The sequence below is a fragment of the Rhinichthys klamathensis genome, unplaced genomic scaffold (assembly GCF_029890125.1).
Source record: "Rhinichthys klamathensis goyatoka isolate OS25496 unplaced genomic scaffold, OSU_Roscu_1.1 h1tg000148l_1, whole genome shotgun sequence".
Taxonomy (NCBI): domain Eukaryota; kingdom Metazoa; phylum Chordata; class Actinopteri; order Cypriniformes; family Leuciscidae; genus Rhinichthys; species Rhinichthys klamathensis.
This window is the reverse complement of record NW_026606683.1, coordinates 482,270-507,724: the sequence shown is the minus strand read 5'-3', so window position 1 is coordinate 507,724 and position 25,455 is coordinate 482,270. Positions and strand designations below refer to the sequence as shown.

General features: G+C 36.8%; 1 protein-coding gene across 4 annotated transcripts in view; it reads right to left on the bottom strand.

The window, feature by feature from the left end:
• Window positions 1–6,440: 6,440 nt before the first annotated feature.
• The window catches only part of ptprea (protein tyrosine phosphatase receptor type Ea), a 37,396-nt gene continuing 18,381 nt past the window's right edge, over window positions 6,441–25,455 (bottom strand). For 3 of the 4 annotated variants that reach the window (XM_056258076.1, XM_056258073.1, XM_056258075.1), the window contains 16 exons: window positions 25,061–25,197; window positions 23,630–23,720; window positions 22,628–22,704; window positions 20,708–20,744; window positions 20,395–20,492; window positions 18,644–18,763; window positions 18,278–18,441; window positions 13,248–13,383; window positions 12,158–12,307; window positions 11,068–11,161; window positions 10,646–10,722; window positions 10,122–10,256; window positions 9,895–10,020; window positions 9,593–9,744; window positions 8,077–8,212; window positions 6,441–7,400 (listed from right to left, as the gene is read on the bottom strand). In XM_056258076.1, coding sequence (XP_056114051.1) covers window positions 7,326–7,400; window positions 8,077–8,212; window positions 9,593–9,744; window positions 9,895–10,020; window positions 10,122–10,256; window positions 10,646–10,722; window positions 11,068–11,161; window positions 12,158–12,307; window positions 13,248–13,383; window positions 18,278–18,441; window positions 18,644–18,763; window positions 20,395–20,492; window positions 20,708–20,744; window positions 22,628–22,704; window positions 23,630–23,720; window positions 25,061–25,197 — 1,805 coding nt within the window. In that variant the 3' untranslated portion in view covers window positions 6,441–7,325. The remainder of the gene's footprint in view (window positions 7,401–8,076; window positions 8,213–9,592; window positions 9,745–9,894; window positions 10,021–10,121; window positions 10,257–10,645; window positions 10,723–11,067; window positions 11,162–12,157; window positions 12,308–13,247; window positions 13,384–18,277; window positions 18,442–18,643; window positions 18,764–20,394; window positions 20,493–20,707; window positions 20,745–22,627; window positions 22,705–23,629; window positions 23,721–25,060; window positions 25,198–25,455) is intronic. The other variant, XM_056258074.1, reaches the window with a different exon arrangement.

Here is a 25,455-nt window from a genome sequence, read left to right as displayed (position 1 = left end):
CTAGCGAGCGTTTATTCAACGCTGCGGCGGCTCGCTCGCATTCATGCGACTCAAAGGAAGGGCCGCTCCCAATTTAAAGGCGTTTATTAAAATTCAGACTAGCCATTACACGGCAGAGCGCGGGGAGAAACTGCGCGAAAAAAACCCAACAAGCTGGTTAATCAAAAGTTAATTGTACAATTTTCATGTAGATGAGCACGGCATATACATGACTCCCTGCTCTGCGATTATTGAAATAAATAAACGAGGCTTCTAGAAATGTGGTGGGACTTTGCGGCTGGTAAACAATCAGGCCGAGTTTAATTTGTGGTAAACAAAGTGATTATCCACCGGGGGTACGGAAGGAGAGGCTAAGGTTAAATGAAATTTGCAAATGTACAGATACAAGGCGTTTTGTGTTGGAGTCGAGCAATTATAGAAGCGGTTTAATGAAGCAAGGTCTGGCATCAGGGGAGCCGTTCCGACTTCAGACGACCTACAACCAGTCACACTTCTGAGGAGCACATTAGAGCAAGAACTTCACAGAGAGAGGAAGAAAAGACACGCGTGCATGAATGCTAGTGATGTGCAAAACGTTTAGAGCCGAGTAGTCGTGTGTCGTCTGAACGACTACTTATCTCTGTATAATTATGCATGCATGTTTACGGTCACTGTCCACCTGACACATATCAAGTGTGTAAACATAGGTTGCTAACTTGCTAACTTCCTTCTGTCTTGTTCACTCGGATGTCCGTCATTGCTTAAAGGGATAGTTCCCTTTGAAATTAATTTTTGGTATGTTTTAGCTTACCTCAAGGGCATCCAAGATGTAGGTGTCTTTGTTTCCGCAGAAGTTTCAATTTTTATATTTTTAGGTCAAACCGTTCTTGTCTGTCAGTCATATAATGCAGGTCTATGGTCACCACCTCAAAGAGCATGCACAGAGAAGTCCAAATTAAACATGATTTAGAACGAGCGGTTTGTGTGAGAAAACGAACAGTATTTATATCGTTTTTACCTCTTGTAAACACAGCCACGTCCAAGTGATCTGATGGCGCGGGCGCTTCTGTCTGTGCGTTACAAGAGGTAAAAACGATATAAATACTGTTCGTTTTCTCACACAAACCGCTCGTTTCGTGTCTTAGGCCATCAATGTGTACTTACATTTACGAGTCATTAAGGCCATGTTTACACGGAAACGATCTGAAGAGAAAACGCAAAAGTGGCGTTTCGTTTTCACTTTTTATTCTGCGTTTAGACGAGCGTTATGGGGGGGAAATCTGCGTGCATATGGAGACGCAAAAGTGTTAGAAATGCGATGTAGTATGCACTCCAGGCGGCTAGGTGGCAATGTGAAGCACTGCCACACAACAACAACAAGTCCGTGCGCCTGCGTACAACCTTCCTTCTACTTCTCTCCCTAGTAGCGCGAAATTGAAAAGACTCTTGGACGTTTATCAGAGCTGCTAGGGCAACTTGAAGGTCCGACGTATGGAAATAATCCGACATGTTGGTTGTTATTTTCCTGTACGGGCGCATGTCGTGTGTCGTCTGAACGACTACTTATCTCTGTATAATTATGCATGCATGTTTACGGTCACTGTCCACCTGACACATATCAAGAGTGTAAACATAGGTTGCTAACTTGCTAACTTCCTTCCGTCTTGTTCACTCGGATGTCCGTCATTGCTTAAAGGGATAGTTCACTTTGAAATTAATTTTTGGTATGTTTTAGCTTACCTCAAGGGCATCCAAGATGTAGGTGTCTTTGTTTCCACAGTAGTTTCAATTTTGATATTTTTAGGTCAAACCGTTCTTGTCTGTCAGACAGTCATATAATGCAGGTCTATGGTCACCACCTCAAAGAGCATGCACAGAGAAGTCCAAATTAAACATGATTTAATGACTCGTAAATGTAAGTACACATTGATGGCCTAAGACACGAAACGAGCGGTTTGTGTGAGAAAACGAACAGTATTTATATCGTTTTTACCTCTTGTAACCACAGCCACGTCCAAGTGATCTGAGGGCGCGGGCGCTCCGGTCTGTGCGTTACAAGAGGTAAAAATGATATAAATACTGTTCGTTTTCTCACACAAACCGCTCGTTTCGTGTCTTAGGCCATCATTGTGTACTTACATTTACGAGTCATTAAATCATGTTTAATTTGGACTTCTCTGTGCATGCTCTTTGAGGTGGTGACCATAGACCTGCATTATATCACTGACAGACAAGAACGGTTTGACCTAAAAATATCAAAATTGAAACCACTGGGGAAACAAAGACACCTACATCTTGGATGCCCTTGAGGTAAGCTAAAACATACCAAAAATGTATTTCAAAGTGAACTATTCCTTTAAGTTGTACGAGTGGCCATTACTGGCGGAACCCCTAAGCCCTGGATAACTTGTGGGTAAATTAAGTGCGAGTCACAATCGTGTTGCATTGTGGTCTATGGATCTGCCTGAAGTGTAGATTGTAGATGCAGTCGTGACGTAGATTCGCTCCCTCTGTCAATATCGAGAGGGTCGAGGGTCCACTTGCCAGGGGGAAAGTGCTTAGGGAAGTTTGCGAGTGTGTCTGAAAATGGAATTATGCACTTATAAACTATGTTGTTTTTACACCATCAATGTAAAAACACCTAACACTAAAAAGTAACTGTTAACATGAAGAATCACAATGCGATTCCACACCTCTACAAGAAGATGTTTCTCTAAATACACCAACAACAAAACACAGAACGAAACTCACTAGTCCAGAGACCAAGAACTAAACCATGCATGCATGCAACTGGTTAACCGGATTCTAAAATCATAAGATACTGGGTTGGCTCATACAAACACACACACACACACAATAGGCTTAATGATGGACATCACATGATTAAACAGGAAAACAGGTCTCATTGCATCGCATGACAGTGTTAACGGCAGAACAAACTGACGGTGATATCTGGACTTTTAAGGTAATCAGCTAAGCTAGCTAGTTTATTTTTATTCTATTTAAATATCTAAATGTTAGTGAGAAGAAAAAAAAAACATCAATCTGCATATGCGATGGACATCGGTTATGCTCATCTTTGCTCGCACCTTTGAAGGTATCTTCAGTAAAACAACTCTATTTAAAGAAGCCTATAAAAAAAAAGTTTTACAGAATACAGAAGTTTATTGCGCATAACTCCCATTGGATCTTACAAGAAGTGAACATGGCATATTTAGTTTTTTTCCATACTGTCATGCTCTAAAAAGGACAAAAATTACCATAAAACTTGCATTGATTCATGCATTATACTTCCAACTTCTCAGAAGCCAAAGCACGGGTCTGTACTGTACAGGATGTACTATATACTGTAGAATATATTGCAAAAATCTTATGAACTAGCCTACTTTTTGGAGTTCAACAACCCCGTTCACATTTGGGAAAATAACAGCAAAGTACCACCATATGCAACTGAAGTGTGATTTGATAAAAGGAGAGTAACGGCAGCATGATAAGCAGGAACTATACAGGTTAATAACATACTGTACATCTGTGATGTGTTTGTGTATTGCATAAATAAGATGATTAATCAAATTTGTTCACTGACATTTCCTTCCTTACAATAAAATCTTACATCCAATTTCTATTTTAGCTTGCTATTCATTATATTGATTTAAATGTGTGTGTTGGTTGTTGTGTCTCAAATGGGAATAAATGTTTTTGCACGAGCCAGCTAGTTCAATCTTAACATTTTTGAGAGCTTGTCGTGAAACAACACTGCATGTATTTAGACACAATATATATGCATAATCACACACACATGAACAATAAATCCTTCCTTATAATTCATTCCAGGCGACTACCTGGCTCTGTTAGGAAATTAAATCCGCTCTCATCTTAAGAGACGGCTTCATTTGTTTTGAACCGCATTTGAACACACGGCCCCATCCGAGAGTCATGTTGGCAGAGCTCGGCCCCTAATGCCCAGCTCTATTAGGGCACAGTCTCTCTACTGGGCTTTGGCAGAAACCATTCCACATTTTCATTCTAACCTCCTGTAGTTTCTTATTCTTTTGTATGAAATTAGAATTTATTAAAGCACTTTGGACAAAGGCATGCTGAGAAAAGTAAGAGCCAAAGTTGGTATCTTTAGCCGGATTGGAAGTGAAGAGTGTGTGCCTCTGGAGGGACTCAAGTGCTCGGGAGTCAATCTCATTGGGAAGGTCTTAGTTTTAACACTCAGTCTGAGGTTTTCACTGCATAACAATCTCTAAACTCTACACTTATGATGTTAGCTTGCACAGGGAGTGGACAGCGAGACAGAAATGAGCAGATGAATAAACACAACTGACATGTAGGGGTGAACGGGGCTAACATACATCATGGTTTAAAAGTTTCCATACATGCTAGCATGACAAAACTTAATGTAGCCTATTTACTAGTCGGCATTTAAACACTATATAAAGAAAACATTGTGCCAAATTTCTAAAAATCTTTGTTCGCTGAACATTTATTTAACCATAGGAAAAATAAATGTACGTTCTGTTTTTAGTGTTTATTTAAAATGATACAAATCTGCTTATTTTCTATTATAATCACCAATCTTACAATGTGCACCACCTTAGAATGATATTCTATAACGTTAGTGATGACTTTTTATTAATTTTATCGAGAAACCACGGGAAACAGGTCATAAAGATTCAGAGTAAATATTCAGAAATTATTAATTATTATTATGGTTTAAAGTATGCTGTGTGTGTATAGCTGTTTTGCGGTGTGTTCGTTGTCAAAAATGTGTTTATTTTTAATTAAAATAATTGACATTATTTTATATGAAAAAGTTATTGTATTTAAGTGACAAAATATTTTAGTTTGCCTTGAATATTGTTTGGATTTGATCCGATGTTAAGCTGTCATATTAAGAGCTCGGCTCCACCTATGGTGCATGTTGTCACATTTCGCCATTCTTTCGCGATACATAAAGAAAAAAGTACTTATTTCATTACTATACTCATTACACTAAATAAGAAAGTCAAAGTTAGGCTCTTCCCTACACTTTTACCCAACAACCTGAACAAAAAAAAACAGGAAGCATAACTTACCAGAAATGTTTCAGGATGTCAAAACATACATCCAATGTCATGGCACTTTGTTGCATATGTACGTTTGTGTAAAATAAAACTGCTAACCGAATCGAGTGTAACCAGAGAGGAGCCATTTCTTCACGGAAGTCTCATTAGGCCTCAGCCGCGAGCAGATTGATAAACACAACAGCGACACCTACTGACCGAAGCACAGACATGAGCGATCAATGTATGTTGTACAAGTTCTGTCAAAGATATTTGGCGTAGATATATTCACATCTTCTGTCATTCTGTATCTCTATAAAATATTGTATATTTATAAACACTTTAAAAAAAAAAATTGGCCAAAGGGATCTATTTTATTTATAATTTATTTATATTTAAAATTAATAGAAAAAGAAAAAGTACATTAAAGATAAATAATAGAAAAACGTGATAATATTAGTAGTAGTAGTAATAATAATAAAATATCAAATTATTTTAAATAAACATTGTTAAATAAATATTGACCTTATAGCCTACTGTTTGGACCCATACATATATAATATATAATGATATTAATAATATAGATGAATAATAATATAAATATAAATAAAAGTGAAACACAAGTAGCACTGGACGTGTTTTATATGCTCATCATAATACACTACAGGTCCTGTGTTCATGGCAATAAAACAAACTAGCAAACATCTCCACTAGATGGCAGTAGCTGCGGTGTGTTGATGGGAAGTTTGCTCTGGCTGTTCGATGGACTTCGTGTTGTGTCCAAAACATGAACATTCAGCCAGAGATGGTCTTATATTAGTCATTTAGTAGCTTTGATTCAACCTTCAGAAGGAGGAAGGCATGCAAACTCAGTGTCGTTCATTAAAACATTACTGCCTTAGCCAATCCTGTATTAAGTTAATTGAAATAATAAAAAGTGATTGAATGAATTGAGTGAATCAATTAAGTTAATGAATCCATGAGAGTAAATTGTTATTTACCTTACAATCCCATTCTTACCCAGAAATAAGCATTGCGGTCATTTGCTCTGTAATTTGACTGGCACTTATTTACATCGTCGCATCATTTCTTGCAGTAAACGGTTCTTTTGCATTTCAAGGGTTTCAGTCGTAAACGGTTCTGTTTCTTTGCTGTGAAATAGAAATTTGAGAAATTCTTTATTTGTGTTGATTAAACCTTTATATATTTGTCTTTTATTTATTTAATTTGACCATTTTTAAGTTGACCAAACCTCCTAAAATTTTATTTGTAACCATTTTTAACCTTTATTGGGCCATTTATATTATTTTATATGCATTTATTTTGACTATCTTATGGTTAAGCATTTGTATAGCTGATTAAACCTTAATTTAGCAAATAATCCCAACAAAAATAAGACGCAGGACAACGATGTGATTTCATAATGCATTTGTTCATGTATTTGTAAATCCTTGGCCTCCTGCAAGGCAAACAATCGGTGATGTGTGTGCTTTAAAAACCTGTGCAGTTTTTCTCAGCATCATTCTCAGGGAAACAGAGGCAGGACGTTTAAGGTCAGAGGTCATGAGTCTCATACAGTTGCTGTTTCTGTGCAAGATCATATCTAATATAAACTCTTGCTGATGTTAAACCATGAAAATGTGTTTGTGCCTTTCTCACCAATAATACTTTAGCAGTATTCTGTAACACTCGCTCTCTTAATGTGATGGGTGTATTTGCTGCTTTGAAACAAAAGTTCTTAAAAAGTTCACATTTGCAATGGCTGATGAGCACAATGTTAAAGACAGGAATAAAACAACTTTTTGACAATGATATCTTTCATAAAATGTAAGACAACAACTCTGCATCTAATAAATAAAATGGCATGGGACATTCACATACATGCTTTATCTCGCAGGATGTCCTGTCTGCAACAGTGCATAAATACATACCACCTACAGCTTTACAAATTCTACACGAATCGCTTAATAAAAAATTAAAATAATTAGTCGAACAAACAAACAGACAAAACACTATTTTACAATAACAACAGAAGCCCAACTGGAATGGATCCATCCTCAGAGAGATGATTTAAGACCAAAATAAACCCATTTAAATATATTATAAAGGAGACAGAACAATGTACAGTTTTTAAAACTTTAGTAGCCTTAGTATATTACAGATAGATATGGTCATTTAGTAACATTGAGGAGAAGTGCATAGCAAAATAGAGCGCAATTATCTTCCAGTCGCGGTGTAAAATCCTGATCGACTGACGTGTAAAAAAGCATCAAACTCAAACATTTAAGGCAGATCAGATCATTTGAAATTGGCATAGTCTGAGAAAATGTCGACAAAGTCCTGTACCACTCTGTAGCAGAAGTCATACTGTTCCTGTCGGCGGAGAGAAAGAACAATGAGCAAATCGCTTTATTCAGAAATATTGAGAAAATGTTATTACCCCCTACAAATATTTACTATGACAGTTATCAAATATGATAATTACGTCAGTTGTTATTTTTATTTACTTTTATACTGTTTTGTAAATCTTTTTTTTATATTTTAATAATTTAATAATAATCATAATTTAATCCATTACTTATTAATTCATCGTTTATCTTATTATTTCATTAATTTATATTACTTTGTACTTTATACCAAACTGCTCATACTTTGGAATTGACATTAATATCATACTAATTTAATCAATATTACCAATTTATTTATACTAATAATGTATATTATTTAACTTATTCCTTGTATTAAATAATAATACAATTAATTAATATATAAAATTGACATTCAAAATATTATATTTTTATTATTTAATTAGTATATATTACTTGAATTAAACATAATAAAATCCACAAATTAAAACTGCCTTCAAAGACCATAAGACACTTTTAGAATCCTGTCATTTTGACACTTTTTTCTTGGGATAACAAGGGTGGCAATAGCAATTTACCACATTTTTTTTGTAGTGTTCTAGCAGAAATGATGATTACTGTGTTTATGAAGTTGTGCGTGTAACTGGGTAGTGGATATGAAGTGTGTGAAGGTTTGAACTGACCACTGTCTGCACCATGTGTGGCCGCTGCATTCGTAAACTTTTCACAGTCTGAAACACATCCAGCAAACCCTCGGCTTTCACTCGCTCCAGAATATTACTGAGAGCGATAAACGTACCGGTCCGACCCGCTCCGGCACTGCAGAATACACACACAAGAAAAACAAAAAAAGACATGACAGTCGAGTTAGGAAAGTGCTGGTTGAGCAGCCCTGTAGTTACCTTATATTACCCAGTATTCTCTTAGGTAAGTACACTGTATAACATGCGAGTACACGTACTGTAAAATAAAGTTCAACCTCCGGTCTCCTGTCAAACGAGCGTTCACAGGAGGGACGCTGTGACGTGACGTAAGTGCATTGTGATGTTCGCGCGAGTAGTAGCGTAGAAGCACGGTGGACTGTATGGCTTTCCTCACAGGAGAAGCAGACAGGTTTGGTTATGCCTTATTCTCACACGAACTTCACAACGCACTTACGACACGAGTCACATGCATTGTGAAAGTTAAGAAAAGTTACCGGCCAACTGGCATTTTTTCTCAGATTTACGCGGGTCATACTTTTATGGTTGGAAAACACAGAAATCCGAATAAATACGGAAAAAAATTGCATTCCTGTGACATTATCCGACATTAGTGAACTGTGAACATGCGAACATGTTGATAAATAATCTCAGGGGGTATTTCAAGAAAATATTTAATCTCAAAAGGGTTCGGATGACAAACCAGTTTGGGAAACCCTGATCTATGACTTATTTTAGGGTGTGTTCACATCTTGGCATGTTTGGTTGGAAGAAAAAGGAACTCGATTAAAAGGTGCGATTGCTCTGTTAGTGCGGTTCATATGAATAAGTGTGAACGCTGCGATCTGAACCCTGGTGACACCAAACAAGTGGACCGAGACACTGAAAAGATGAGTCTCTGTCCGCTTCCAAACGAACTCTGGTGCGGTTCGACTGAAATATGAGCACAACCCGGACCAAAGACATGTAAACGAACCAAAACCGGGACATGATGTCACCAGATGTGACCCTAAAAAGGACCGAATGCTCAAGCATTGCTGTTTTTTCTCATCATAGTCGTGATGTTGCCGATCACAGTTCAGTAGAGGCGTCAGAACCGCGTCTCGTCGCTGCAGATCTGTGTTTGTGTGTGTGTGACGGAGGGATTCCTGCCGCTCTTTTGACTCTTTTACACACTTTATAAGCTCTTCACGAGTTCCCAGCTGGTCAAAATACCATCATTTGTATGCTACGAACATACAACAACGTGTTTAGCCCAAAACACAGCATTGTTTTCGATGTCCGGTAAGTTCTGTCGCAAAATGTACGTAATAATATACGACCAATCAGGTTGTGAACACATCCCTATGCCTTAGGTTCGGTATCAAAATGCCAATGTGAACGCTAAGCAGACCAGGACTAAATGTTTGTTTTTCTTTGGTCCGGACCAAACAAATCAAGTGAACCGAACTACAAGTATGAACACACGCTAAGCCTGCTAGTTAAAGGTGTGTTTTACCTGCAGTGCACGGCGATGGGGTGGTTGCCCGACTGCTGCTGTTGTTTCTGCACCGATGCGATGATGTCGATCATCCCTTTTCCTTCGGCTGGGATTCCGATCTCTGGCCAGCCGTGGAAATGAAAGTGCCGAACCAAACGTGTCTGTTTCTCCTGTTAGGAAAACACATACACACCAACATACATTACAATTCATCCGAGTGGCCACCACATATTAACTCCAAAGGTACACCAAAAAATGCAAATGGAAATGCATGCAATATTAGCATTGACAATGCAAATAAGATCATAATGCGCGCTCACCGGGCCGTATGTGAGCACCAGATCTCTGAGACTGAACGTCTCACACAGCGTGTCTCCTTTAATCTCCACTGTGAAGTCCCCGTAAGTCACTGAATCCTCAGTAGGCCAGTACTGAAAACACTTGTCCTGCAACACACACACTCCAAATGACAAAGCTGACAGGATTTATTCTTGAAAGTTGTGTGAGAGTGTCTGCACAACTGGATTTGTAACGTGTGTGTTTGTACCTGATCTCTCTCCTGCAGTTCTGTTAGCATCACGATTGAGTGACACTTCCATTCCCAAACCATCCTCCAGAAATCATCCACCGTGTGTGACAGAGGACCCTGTGTGGCGATGAAATAGTCCTTCTGCCGGTACCCCTGGAAAACATAAACACATGAGATATATATATATATGAATAATACATACCAGGATCAAAAATACAAATATAAACTGGCCTTGGAGTGTGAATAATAGGGGAAAATAGCTAAATAATGCCACTGGACAAAAATATAATAATGTAAAATACAGGTTCATGGCTGGTAAGAAATGTTTGTGGATGGTAAATTGGCTAAAAGTTATTTTTGGACCCAGTCACAAACTAACCAAAATACTAACTCAAGCCCTAAGACAACTTTCTGAATTTTTCAAATGAAAACATTCAAATTGTCCCTGTTTACTTTCTTACCAAGTATCCCTGGTCTTGTGTTGAAAGAAAATAATGTTCATTTCATCATGAGACGCTTGAAAAGAGTCATTAAACACTTACATCAATGAAAGATGCGTTGACATAATCGGTGAACTCCTGGCCTCTTTTCATCGATAGGATGACTCGGTTAAAATCATCTGAAAAAAATGAATGAGAAAAGACATACATACATAAATGACCCGACTGACATCTAGCATAAACGCTGTGTTTTGAACTGCATGACTCACGATTACAACTACAGGCACAAGCAGAACAGGAAAAGGAAGAGAGATTTCTGATTAACTTCCTCATAAACAAAGCTGAGCAGCACAACAACATGCATTGGGCAGACGGAGAGAAGGTCCATTCAGATTACACTCTTAGACATTAAATATGTTCCTCGAAACTTTCTTCAACTATTATTTAACATTGTCTTTTAGATTAGCTGGCATAATTCACTCAGGGTTTTCGATCTTCACGAGTGCCGAAGATCTGAAACTCACATGGAATGATCTGAAGTACTCTGTTTTTCTTCATGTTGGCAGGCAGGTTTCCCGTCCTCATGTTTTCCTTCATAATACGCATGTTTGTCAGTTTCTGAAGAAAAAAAAAACAGAAATCCCCCCCCCCAAAAAAATCAATCAACAATTAAAGAACTAGGCATGCGACGGTAACAAATTTTCATATCACGATAATTTATTAAGCTTTTATTACAGTTTTATTGCATTATCACAATATTGAATTGAAGTGCTGTCCTCTAACAGGTTTAATATCTTTTTGTTCTTATACAAAAAATAACTCTGAAATGTAATACAATAAAACAATACACACATAAAATATATAAACTAAACACGTTTCAAACTGATTAAAGTGCAAAAGAACTATAAAGATAAAGGATCAGTGTGTATGTGGCCAGAAAGTAGCAGCTGTTCAAAACGGCCATCCACTGTCAGAGAGCGAAAGCGCCTTTTCATTCAGCGGACCATATTTTAACAATCTAAGCGCATGGTCTAAAGCGCACAGCGCAAGTGCACTTAGAGCCTGTCCAAATCCACTTTTGCTAGTTTTACGACAGGAAAAATGGTCGGCGTGCACGGCACATTGTCTAAAAGGGTTGTCCCTATTCTTTATATGAGTAATGGGTGTGTTTTGGGCGTAACGTGCAATAAACCAATCAGGGTCTCATCTCCCATTCCCTTTAAAAGCCAGTTGCGCTCGCGCCATGGCGGATTTGCTATTTACATGACGGAATTTGCAAGCGGAAAAACTGAACGCTTCTCTAGCGAGGAAACGGATCTGCTCGTGCGCACAGTCAAAGCGAGCAAGCAGACCATCTACGGGACAAAGTGTACGTGCGTTGTGGACCCGCCTATAGGCGCACATTACTAATGCGCCCTTTAAATATTTCCTGTTTAAACAACGTGGCGCAGGACGTGAAAATGATAACTGCGTCGGGCTGAAAATAGCGAAACACACTTGCATTGCACCAGGTGTATGATATGGTCCAGCGTCTTCCATCATGCTTCTCATCCATGTTGGGGTTGTTTACATCACACATGTCTACACACCACTAGTGTCAGTAAATATCCTCACCCTAAACTCCTCCTCCAGGCCCACGCGGTCAAGCGGAGCATTGGTGTTGTGGAGTTTCTGCAGGTGTCCCTCCAGAGAAGACACGTCCAGCTCTGTGTCCCCATACAGGAAGTACTCCAGCAGAGCCTGATAGATGAATGCGTACTGCAACTACAACAAACACACAGTACACCTTTAACCCTCTGGGGTCCTTCGGCCCAAATGGACCCGAAGCATTTAAATTTTTTTTTTTTTTTTTAAATCATAGCTTTATCGGAATGGTCCGAAATTTGGTGACTTTGTTGGTACTTGGTATATGAACACCCAAAAAAATTGGGGACAGGATTTGAATAGTCTAAGTGGTTGGAAAAAAAATAGTCCCACTCAGGACCTTCGGGTCCAAATGGACCCGCATAGGAAATGAATGGGAAATTGGCAAAAATGTGAAAATACAGAGTTTTTTTGTGCGTACAATCTACAAATCAGCCACGATCCAGAAAAAAAGCACACAACAGTGAAGGGGTGAATCTATAAAACATCAAGAATGCAAAACAGACACATCCACACACACACACACAAACACACTTTTATACACATACACACTAATAAATTCAGATTACAGATGGGCTTTGAATTTTTAAAATGGTCAGTTTGTCCACCAGATGGCATCCATCTCATTTCAAAAATTGCTTTCATGAGGCCTAGGCTTGACTCTAAAATGAAATACAGCTTAAAAAAATAAAAAAAAATAATAAAAAAATATATTATATTCAATGGGGAAAAATGGGTCATAATTATTGCATTAATATTAATTATAAATCTTTTTATTTATTTATTATTATCTCCAAACACCAAAAAAGAAAAAAAATATATTATAAAAAACAAGTAAAAAAAAATTATGATTTTTTTAAAATAAATATTAATCCCACCCTTCCGGCCCATTTGGACCCGAAGGTCCTGAGTGTGACTCTGAAATGAAGGACCCCAGAGGGTTAAACATGCACGACTTCTAGGTAACTGCTTCAGTCACCTGTTTTTTTCTATAATGACAATAACAAATGAAGTAGGTAGATGAGGAATTATGCAAAAACCAACGGCATGCGCTACTCACATCTGTCTGAATGAGCTGTGATCTCTGCTCACGTATCCGTGACACGAAACCGGAGACGTCCACCTTCTGTTCTGTGTACATCATGTCAATCATGGCATCAATGACGATGAACGTTCCTGTCCTGCCCACGCCAGCACTGACACAGAGACACAGCACAGACGCCATTATTCACAAAACCAACAACAACATATATATAATCTTTGCTGCTCTTATTGTGAGTGATTCATTAGTGCACAATATGCCAAAAAAACATATTGGTAACACTTTCCTAAAAGCCTTTATGTATGACGCATTATAAAAGTATTTGAATGCAATAATTATGCCTTGTAATGCACCTTATTTCATTGTATGATCTCATGAATAATTGTAACCACAGTTACTTATGTTACCTTTTACCTTTGGTTACAATTGTTTATGAAAGGATATAATGCATTATATATTATATAATATAATGCAAATACATTTATGATGCAACATACATAAATGCAATAAGTGTTACTAAAATATTTTATCTTCCAAACACCTATCATACAGGGACCAGTTTTTCACAATATAAATTCATATAATATAAATAATAATCAAAATATCAATGATCTTGAGGGATAAAAATTAAATTTTCTATCAGAATATATGTTTATATATTGCATATATTAAGACATATAAAAACATACTATATTTAGAAATATGACATTTTTATTTATTTATTTATCATGTTGAAAACAAAACAAGAAAAATTAAATTTTCTATCAGAATATATGTTTATATATTGCATATATTAAGACATATAAAAACATACTCTATTTAGAAATATGACATTTTTATTTATTTATTTATTTATTTATTTATCATGTTAACATGTTATTAAATTGCAATTCATTTTTTTTTTTTTTTTTTTTTGTGAAACCTGCATGGCAATTTTTTTGTATAATTATTTTTTTAGTTCTAAATTGTTTCTGTGTGTGACACCATGAAACAGCTTTCGTAAAGTCTTCACTTCAAATTAATTAACAATAATTGCAAGTGAGAAATAAAATATCTGCAAACACAACGACAAACACACATATTTTCCATCGCCTTATTCTAATCTGAACACTAGAGGGCATGAGTGATCAACCGAACTAATGCACAAACCCTTAGGCCAGAGACACACTGGCTGCGTGGCGTGAGCGTCTCAGCTGCGTGGCGTGTCCGTTTTTATTTCGGCTCCCATGTTAACAGGTTAGAGCTTGCACACTGCCTGCGTGACACGCGCGTCTCAGGCGCGGCATGAGCCGCGCGGAAAACGCGTGCATGCTAGAAATAGAACCGACGCCTATTTTTCACGCGACACGCAAACGTGTTGGAAGCGTTTGCAGGCAAAATAGTATAGGAAAAGATGTTTATATGTCATTTTGTACACGAATACATATTAATAAATTACATTTTGATGTTTGAAAATCTAGGTTTTGACATAAATTCAGATATAAATGTCTTTTTTTTTAATCCCATTATTTTTGCCTATATGATTTCATGTCATTTTATTTTTTAAACAGTCGAGTCCTGGTGTCCACAGAGGTCATAGCATATGAATAAAATATAGCCTATATATATTTTCATTTGTTTATAATGCTCTTAACAATGTGATTACATGAAAAAAAAAAAAAAAAAAGATTCTTTGAAAAAAACTTTCTGGGCCTCAGGAGGATATAAAGTTAGGATAGGCTACAATAACATCGTAGTGTGTCTTCTGAGTGACGGTCCAACATCAGGTAGGCTAAATATAGGCTCTTTAAAGCTACACAAAATTTGTAAATGTTATTGAAATAAACAGACAGCCGCATGTTTCCCTATTTTTCGGATTTTGGAAGATGCGTGATAAAAGTTGAAATTGTTGTTGTAAAGGCAAGAGCAACAGTAATCCAAATGTAGACTGGTCTGTCGGCGCCCTCCCTCTATGTCACATATAGCGAATATGTATTCGTGAACGCCACGCAGCGCCGCGTCAGACACGCTTCATGGTGTGCAAAGACACAGATAACGCGACACAGCCGCCACGCAGCTGACACGCAACAGAAACGCCACGCTCACGCCACGCAGCCAGTGTGTCTCCGGCCTTAGGACAGGAACTGAAGTGCTCTGCATTATTACTGACGCTGCGTTTGGTTGTTTAGGACACAGGATGAGGACAGACGTTCAAGACTATGACACACACACACACACTGATGATGAGTGGACAGACGGGACATTGTGTCGTGAAACCCCGGCATTGACCTCCATGAATTCACTTTATGAATATGACCAATCAGCAGTGAGAAAGGACCTTCCTTCACCTAATTCAAATCACATGCTAATTGTTCTGAATAATGTCTATCATTGTCTGATCCAATTAATTATGCATGCATGACTGACGCAAAAGGGTCTGCAAGTTCTCAAAAATTATTACTGTGGATGGAAGTTATGTAAAATTTGTCCTTTTTCCGAAAGCTGAAATTCAAATGAGCACTATCATTCCGCAAGTTATTGTTACTTTGTAAAAGTAAGAAGTTTGGCAATGTAGATCAGGAAGATAAAACTTAAAATGTCAAATCTGGAAAATAAAGCTTTTTTTTTTTATCAGATATAATTGTTTTGACCTTTATGGCATTTGAATAGGGGTGTAACGATATTTGAACCGAACCGAAAAACCGCGATACACCATCCACGATACGTATCACGATACTCTCATGGCGAACCGAACACGCCCCGCCCCCTGCTGCCCCGCCCAGCCCCGGCTCATTGCACCTCATGTGTTATGTGTACACAACGAATACAGGGCTGTTGCCTAACCACCATTAACCACATATAGTCGCAATAAGCTCAGTGTTTTGTTACTTTTGATAATAAGCAAGGTGTAATCTTTCAAATTATGTCTATTTGATCACGAAATGCAAACAATAAATGCCGTTTTGGCGCTCTTAGATGTGGCGTGACAGATATCACTGTATGCATGCGGCAGCGCGGAGCGCGATCATCTCTTCCTCAGTTACAGAATAAACATGAATGGACACCCGAAGGTATGTTGAAAGATACAGTATACTTACTGAAAGGCATCATAACTCGTGTAATCACTCAATCAGTGTTTCAACAGCGGAAATACGTCAATAAAACGCTTAGTTTTTCACATAGCTTTATATTTACCTCAGGCAAGTCATTCAGTGTCCACAGCTTGCTGGTTTGCTAACTCTTTCACTAAATAAATGCTATATATTAGCCTATATATTATATTTTACTTAACCTGTTTATGATATCTTGATTATTTAATGTATGTTTAAAATAGTTGTCATGAAAATAACAGCAACTGTGTAAATTATTATATAACAATAACAAATTAGAACATGTTAATGCAAAAATTGCCTTATGTGCAGTTTACATGTTTTCATACAATTTGTTATTTGAGTGTTGCTTATTATTATATCATTTAGGCTAAAAGTCTAGGCTGTTAAGCTTTAATGTATAGTAATGTGCAAGTAAGGGCTGTAGTTTACAGCGTTAGCAGATAATTTTGTTATCCTTGAGAAACGTTTACTTGTAATTGAATTAATTTAAAGACAAGGACACAATTTGTTCATTAAAGCACTGTTTAATAAAAATTATAAAACGGTTAGTTCCAATCCTTGATTCTGATTGGTCAATAGCTGTGCTTTATTCACGATAAAACACGGCTATGACCGCTTCACCCAACGGTTCTATGTATCACTACACAACACCCCTAGCAACCACTCTTAGCAACTTAAACAGATGTTTCATCTCATTGATATTGTTCATTTAAAGCTAGAGCAGAGCATTGTGAGAGATCGAGTAAGCGAGTGTACCTGCATTTACAGTAGACGTAGCATTTTCCTTCAGGTCAGTCCTATATTCATAATAAAAAAATGCGTTTGAATGTCCGCTGCATATTTTGTCCTTTTAACAGTCATGGGGTTTTCCGTGCATAACGTTAGTCATCTGTCAGTTGCGTCTGTCTTCTCCGTGATCACAAGTTCGAGTCCTTTCAAAAGCCTTCTCTACAGACTCACTCACTCACTCACTCATAAAGACAGTCTTTGCCGCCATCTATTGGCGAAATAATATATGTAACTTCTGTTGCTGTTCACGTTCCGGGACTATTTTTTCCAGCGGAAGGCAGGCTTTTAGTGATTTTACTTCATGAAAGTTGCATAGATACATATTTTTCGGCTTTAATATTTTTATTGTGTGGCAACCGTTTTATAAAAGCAATAAGGTACTCGAGGCAAGTGCTGTATCGTGAATAAGTAACGGCTGAAGGGGTTGCAGGCACTCCGCTTCGCGTCGTGCCTAACAACGCCCTCCAGCCGTTACTTATTCACGATACAGCACAGCCTCTCGTACCTTATTGCTTACATAAAAGCAATTTTAGCTTTCTGAAGTAAATGTGGGTGTTTTTGCTCGTGCAAATGTTGCCGCCGCAATGCTAAGTTTATTACTTATTGTGATGGTTTAAATAGTTTTCATTATATTATTTTAAATGATTTTCCTACATTATTTAAAAACAAGTCATTAAAATTATGTTATAAATCATTATAGAATTTCTCATTTTATTTTCTATACTCATTGTCTTGTTTTGAACACAATATAGTATAATATCACTTTTTCATTAGATTATTGATTAATATTGATTCATTAACAAGTAATAAAACATGAAATATTGTTTAACATATTAATATTGTACATTTAAACGAACATTTCTGAAAAGAAGCTATTTTGTATGTGCATTACCTTGTATAGTAATGTATTGAGAATCGCTCAAAAGTTTGAAATGCAAAGTAAAGGCAAAAAATAGTGACATGAAAGTTTCGAGCTGATCATTATAAAACAGAGAATACGACACAAGGTCAAAAAAATTTTGTGCATCTTTGCATGATGAGGTTGCAGACCAAAACTGGTCGCACTTCACACCTAAATGATCATTCTTCACGCAAGAAGTGTGACTCTACAGCTTTAGTTCTCGCCTGATATTAAGAGTACAAGAGTCATGCTGAAAGAACACCCACCTGCAGTGCACCACGATGGGCCCGGCGTACGAGGGGTTCACCTGCTTCACCTTCTTCAGGAACTTGAGCATGCCGATGGGCGAGAAGGGAACGCCGAAGTCAGGCCAGCTGGTGAAGTGAAGCTGCGTGACCAGACGGGGAGTTTTGGTGCCGTCGCTGGCCTGCTGTGGTCACACACACAGGAAGGAATGTGTTCTCAAAGATACATATACATGCACTTAAAAAAAAAAAACTGTTCACAAGTCACAAACACAAAATCTCTGTGGCAACATAGAATAAAGTGCAAGACCAATACTTTATCCATAATATCAAGAGACATTTCATCTACAGCTCGCATGAAGATGACTTCAGTGTATTCACACTTACATATTGCACACAGAATTTGCGTATCGTGTAGTCCACCAGTACTGTAAAGTCTTCCACAGCGACACGCACGTTACCGTACGTCCAGCATCCCTGATCAGGCCAATACTGATAACACTTATCCTACAGACAAAAACAGTGTATTCACAATAAGATAATCATATACTGTAGTTACCATTATTTGTTAGCTTATTTCTTTAACCCAACAGTCATAATGACCATGGTAACAAAGGAGGAGTGGGGAAATGAACAATGGAAAGCAGGAACTGATGAAATGCAAACTAAAAGTCCATAATAAACATAATTGTGACAATTATAAATAAATTAAAAGATACGTTGTTTTTGTAGAAAAAAATATATAGCTGCTTATAAAGTTACCATTATTTTATATTATTTCTTAATTTATTTGTATTCAATATTTTATGTACTAATAAATAATAAATAAATAAAAACAAAATTAATTAAAATGCTGCTAACCTACATTGCTTTCATAGTAAAAAAAATACAATTAAAATAAAATTTCTTTATTTATTTTAATTCAATATTCTTCTTCCTTTTACTAAATAAGTATATAAATATTAAATAAAAACAAAGTTCATAAAAATGCTGCTCAACTGCATTTTCTTAATACAAAATAAAGCTGCTAACATAGTTACCATTATTTGATTAATCTTTTTTAATCTTAGTATTATTTAAAAAAAAAAAATCTTGTAAAATATATTTTCTTAATTCTAAATAATGTATAAATAAATAAGTAAAGTTAACAAAAATGTTGCTAACCTGTACAAATATAGCTGCTAATACAGCTACCATTATTCAGGTTAGTTTATTTCTTTTATTTGAATGTACATGAACTAATATAGTAATATTAACAGTCTATTAATACTATTAATGAAAGTTAAAAAGTCACTCACAATACAAAAAAAAAGGCAAGAAAACAGTGCCATAAAAGTTTTCTTCTAATCGATATAAAAGCGAGAGCCCGTCACAAAGTCAAAACATGTAGTTCTGTAGATAAACATAAACGCATTACACGCCAATCCTGTAGAGTAAATCTATCTAACACTGCCACAGAACAGCTGTAAGTGCATTAGAGTAGTAAAGGTGACTTTTAAGACACCACGATGCTAATCTGAGCTCTTAAAACAGCCCGTCTGTCAATCAGCATTATCCAGCCCGAGAGCGGAGGATAAATCTCTCTTAATGAGAGTTTGCAGACTAATTAGGTTAAAGCCAGAGAGAGCTTTATCAGCCATTATTAAAATCATCGATTCCAAGCCCTACTCAAAGCTGATTTTAATCTCCTCTCCGTTCTGTGTCTCATTGATCCGTCTTTCCAGAGATGCTCACGGCCGTGACGGAGAGGAGAGGAAAAGGCCTTGTGACACCTGAACATCAGAGGCCATCGAAATGAACACACTCCATGATGGTCAACAAATTAGCTTTATGAAAAAGGAACTGATTTGAAATTGAATAGATTTATTCAAACGTGATTGTATTCATATTCTGATGCCTATTTTTATGTAATTTGGCATAAGTATGAGAGCCTGTGCAGTGTTGTACACTTCAACTCGAAGGGAAAAAAACGTTTGCATCAACCAAATGCATATATATGTAATATAATGCTAATAATTGCTACATTTAGCAATAAGAAGCCTTGCGATTCAGCAAATGTAATGCTATGCAGCTTTCTGACATCAGATTTATTTACAGGTCTGATGACCAACAAGGAAATCCAAAAAAAGGATACACACCTCTTTCCTCTCTTTCAGATTGGTTAGCATTACAATAGTGGCTGATTTCTGTTCCCATATCATTCTCCAGAAATCTGCAACCGTGTCTTGTTTCGGACCTGAAACAGAGGAAACACATCTTATCCAGTTTAATTATGTCTGACTGTAGCTACTGAAAGCACACACACACACACACACACACACACACACACACACACACACACACACACACACACACACACACACACACACACACACACACACACACACACACACACACACACACACGTGTGACTGCTCACCAAATCTTATTTTTATATTCAGATGCACTCACCTTGTGCTGCAATGAACTTATTCTTATCTTTATAGCCCTGGGGAAACAGCGTATGAAACCACGATTTAAAAAAAATAACTTTAACACTTTAAACTTTTTTGACTAATGAAATCATGCAATTATGGCAAACCAGGGTGAACAAATTGATAAAACTTTACTTGAAGCCTTTATGTCTTTATGTTTGTCATAAATATTTGTAACCAAAGGTAAAATGCATGATAATATTTGTAGATTCTGAAATCAATTATTAATGCATTATACTTTCTAAAGGCGTAACAATGAATATTATAAAAAGTATTATAATGTATTATAACTGTGGTTATAATTATTCATAAGATCATACAATGCATTATAATGTACATTACAAGGCATTATTAATGCATTAAAAATACTTTTATAATATAGTACTATATATAAAGGCTTTAAAGGACAACTCCGGCGCAAAATGAACCTCGGGTGTAATAACACATTGGTACAGACTAAATCGTTCCCTGAGATTTGTTTTCATGATAATCGAATGTAAAGAGTTTTATCTCTAAAAACAGTTTAGCTTATAACGCTAGTATATTGGGCATCGAGTAAGCAAAAAGAGATCGCTAGTTAATACCATTAACAAGGCTCAAATTAGCCCCACACTAACACGGCAGCATAATGAGTGTCCTTACATGCAAACCGAAGCATTGAGAACTTTGTAAGTGTATAGACAGTTTAATAAGAAGATACTTTACACAGACAGTACAGTTAGCGCATACAGACAGCAGCCATCTTGGAAAACAGTCTCGATCAATAGAACCACGAAGGTGAGCGAACAGTATGTGTAGATATTGAAGATAAGATAAATTATATTTATTTTTTTATTTTCTCTGTTGCGTTCAGTGCTTCTCTTATGCGCTCAGTGCTTTCTTCCGGAAACAACGGACCATATGAGATTCCAAGTCACAGTTCAGCTCACGTATCACCGTGTTCGTGGTTTGACTAATCGAGACTGTTTTCCAAGATGGCTGCTGTCTGTATGCGCTAACTGTACTGTCTGTGTAAAGTATCTTCTTATTAAACTGTCTATACACTTACAAAGTTCTCAATGCTTTGGTTTGCATGTAAGGACACTCATTATGCTGCCGTGTTAGTGTGGGGCTAATTTGAGCCTTGTTAATGGTATTAGCTAGCGATCTCTTTTTGCTTACTCGATGCCCAATATACTAGCGTTATAAGCTAAACTGTTTTTAGAGATAAAACTCTTTACATTCGATTATCATGAAAACAAATCTCAGGGAACGATTTAGTCTGTACCAATGTGTTATTACACCCGAGGTTCATTTTGCACCGGAGTTGTCCTTTAAGTAAAGTGTTACCAAAATGTTTTGCTCTGATAACAATTTGGATAATGGTCATCATCATTTGCAACATAATTAAATGTAATTAGATTTTTTATTTTCAAAAATGTTTATTGCGGTTTCTCATGCTCAAGAATTGTATTTTGAACAAGAAATGCATGTTTAAACAATTAAATTAAATTAAACAATTCTGACAATAGAGTGCTGCAGGCGTGAAGGGCGTTTTTCATTTTAAAAGTATAATAAGGTCTGTGGTAGTAAACAGAACCTGACGATACTTTTTGGGGATGTTTTGTTCTACAAGTTGCTAACATTTGGGGTGTAAGTGTGTGCAGTATATGTTACTTAATACAGCAATATGGGTGTGTGTAATTTACATTGTGGAGCAAAACGTCCAAGTATCGTCAACTTATGTTTACCACAGTCATTATTTTACTGATAAACAAAAAAAAAAACATTATAAAAACCCATAGGAATTTCTCCAGGAAATAGGTCTTCAGGTTTTGACGTCGCGACTGCAACACTATTTCTTTGTCAACTTGATCGCAGTGCATTGATGCATTTTACGGCATGGCAAATCACTTACGTCAATATATGATGCATTTACATAATCTGAACATGGGACGCCATCGATCGGTGTTAAAATCACTCTGGAATGATCATCTGGATAACAGCAAAGACAAAAAAAAATTATTTCTAAACATAGACACATTTGATTGCTCCTTCTCAGGCCCTCTGTGAGTTTGTGATTGAACTTCTAAACAGCAAATCTACAAGACTAAAGATTTTAAAAATAAAAGTAAAAGAGTGAATGACATGGATGCGGGCAAAAGGAACTGAAAGTGATCTATGCTGTATTTAGAGAAGTTGATATTAGACAGGCGAGGGTAGGCAAAACCTCAGTGTGATATCACAAGAAATGAGATCAGCTGATGTCCAAACGCGCTCGTATGAATCATTAATATCAAAATATACGGGGGTGATATTCACTCAGACCTTTATTCCTGTCCATTTCTCCTGCATTAAACACGTTGATTATGAGAACTGATTGTTTGCTTACCATCTAATCTACCAAGACTGTAATGTGTGGCCTAGTTATGAGATGATCAACCATATTCGCTTCACCTGTGACTGGTCATAATGTTTTGGCTCATCGGTCAGAGAGAGAGAGAGATTTGGGTTTCTTACCACTGTCGCCTCTTGCTTGCTTAGTCCAGGACACTTGGTAATATTCAACAGTATTATTGATCTGACTGCACTGACACTACTGGATGAGAACGGAACTGAGCTGGACAATGACATCAGTGTTTTCTGCAGAACTGCTTTATGGATTCAGTTAACTAATTTAATAACTTATGATCTTTACAACGGAAATGAATCAAAACTGAAGTGACTTCAGCTGAACAATGACACTATTTTCTTTTTAGAGCTGCTTTACAGCCGAGATGAACTCTGTTTGCATCATTAAATCATCCTGTTATCTCTGTAAAGCTGCTTTGAAACAATCTGTATTGTGTAAAGCGCTATATACGGTAAATAAAGGGGACTTGACGTGACTTAAACAAAGAGAAAAAGAGAGAATTCTTACATGGTAAGATGTTTGGATATCGGTTCTTCTCCTTGTTTTCTTCTTTATTGGCCTCGTCACATGTTCCTTGCTTCGAACCCCCTGGTATTGACTGTCAACAATACAAAATAACATGTTAACAACACTAAACCAATGGCCACCACCCAAAGCACATCTGATCTTGGATGCCCTGTTAAATAAAGCTTTTTTTTTTGGACTTGGATGGCCGCCTGTCTGGGAATAACAGATGTTGTAAGCTTTCTGCATTATAATTAAAAGAATTACTTAGCACATGCTGTGAAACTTCGCATTGTGTTTTTTGTGTATGTTGCTCTCTCTTGTCTCTACACAAATGCACTGGATGTGGATCACGCACCTGAGATATTCACCCATCATTAAACTTAAAAAATGACTTGATTTCATTTAACTAAATTGCACTTGAATTGTTACCCAACACATTCATTCTTACAGAATTGTGTATTTGAGTAAACCTGATCATGCTGTTCAAATTCCCACCAAACTTGTCATTTTGTTATTGCTGAAAATGAATGATATTACTGACGCTTTGTTCCTGTATGTATAGGCCATTGTTTGACCAGCAGAGCCACTTCCATTCCAACTTAAATAGTTTAAGTGGCCATTAAGATTGTTGAGCATAAACATCGTTTCCATGGGACAGAAAATTCACATGGTTCATTCAGTGTGTTCCTGAATCACAGGCCTGTGAATCTTGAATCATGCGTCTAAAAGCAGGAGAGAGGGACATTCTCGAATGAGTCAATGCCTGATGACTCCTGAACATCTTAATTCCAGTAAATCTCAGTGGGAAATGAGAGGAGTTGAGCCATCAGCAAATGTGGAAGGATATTTGCTGATCCACATGAATGCGCTGGAGCGTTTCTGTTAATAACAGCACGATAATGCACCATCAGCTTCTTTACGAGCCACAAGCGAAATAACAATCTCTCCACCCAGTGTTCCCACTAAACACAAAAAAACTTTCAGCAACATGAGTGATGTAATCAGTGTAAACAACAATAATGAGCCGCTTGCAGACGGGATCTAGTTTTGTATTTATTTTTGCAATTTTCTGATTATTTTGACATAATTGATACAAAAATTACCAATAAAATGAAATTTCACAAATCTCAAAGCTAATCTGCTATGAAACATGCTACTATAATCAATTAATAAATATTAACTTAAATATTAAAATAATGACATTCTATTTTCAATGATTTCTCAATTAAATAACTAGGATTGTCTTCACTGCATTGAATTATATATATATATATTAGGCATAAATGTGTTCATATTTGATTCTGAAGGGCTTATTAAAGCTACGGAAGTCATGAGTGTTTTTCTTGTCAATATTATTGTATTTTTGACATCTCTAACCATGATCAATATTCTTTTAAAATACAATCTTTACATGCACACGAAACAACTCACATTATACTCTTCCCGGAAGAGCTTCCCATCATCGGCCGAGCGTATCCGATACTCTTCTTCCAAGTTGTCTACTGGGATGGGGAGATAAGTTTTGGATGTGGAAGGGGATCTTGGCAGTAAGACCACCGTCTGTTGCTCTATAGAGGAACACGTAAATAAACGTTATAGACAATCACTTGAACAGTAATGAATCTTTAGGAGATGCAACATTTTATGTGAATTCAATAGACATTTACTTCACGGTTTACATAACGATATGTGCAAAAAATACAATCACCTCACCAACTGACACACACACATGCAAGTTGATTGACAGGTGGCGTTCGACTGTTTGTATACCTATTAGTGCAAAAATAAATATCTTGCTATATTATTTCTGAAAGTGACTTTTTGTT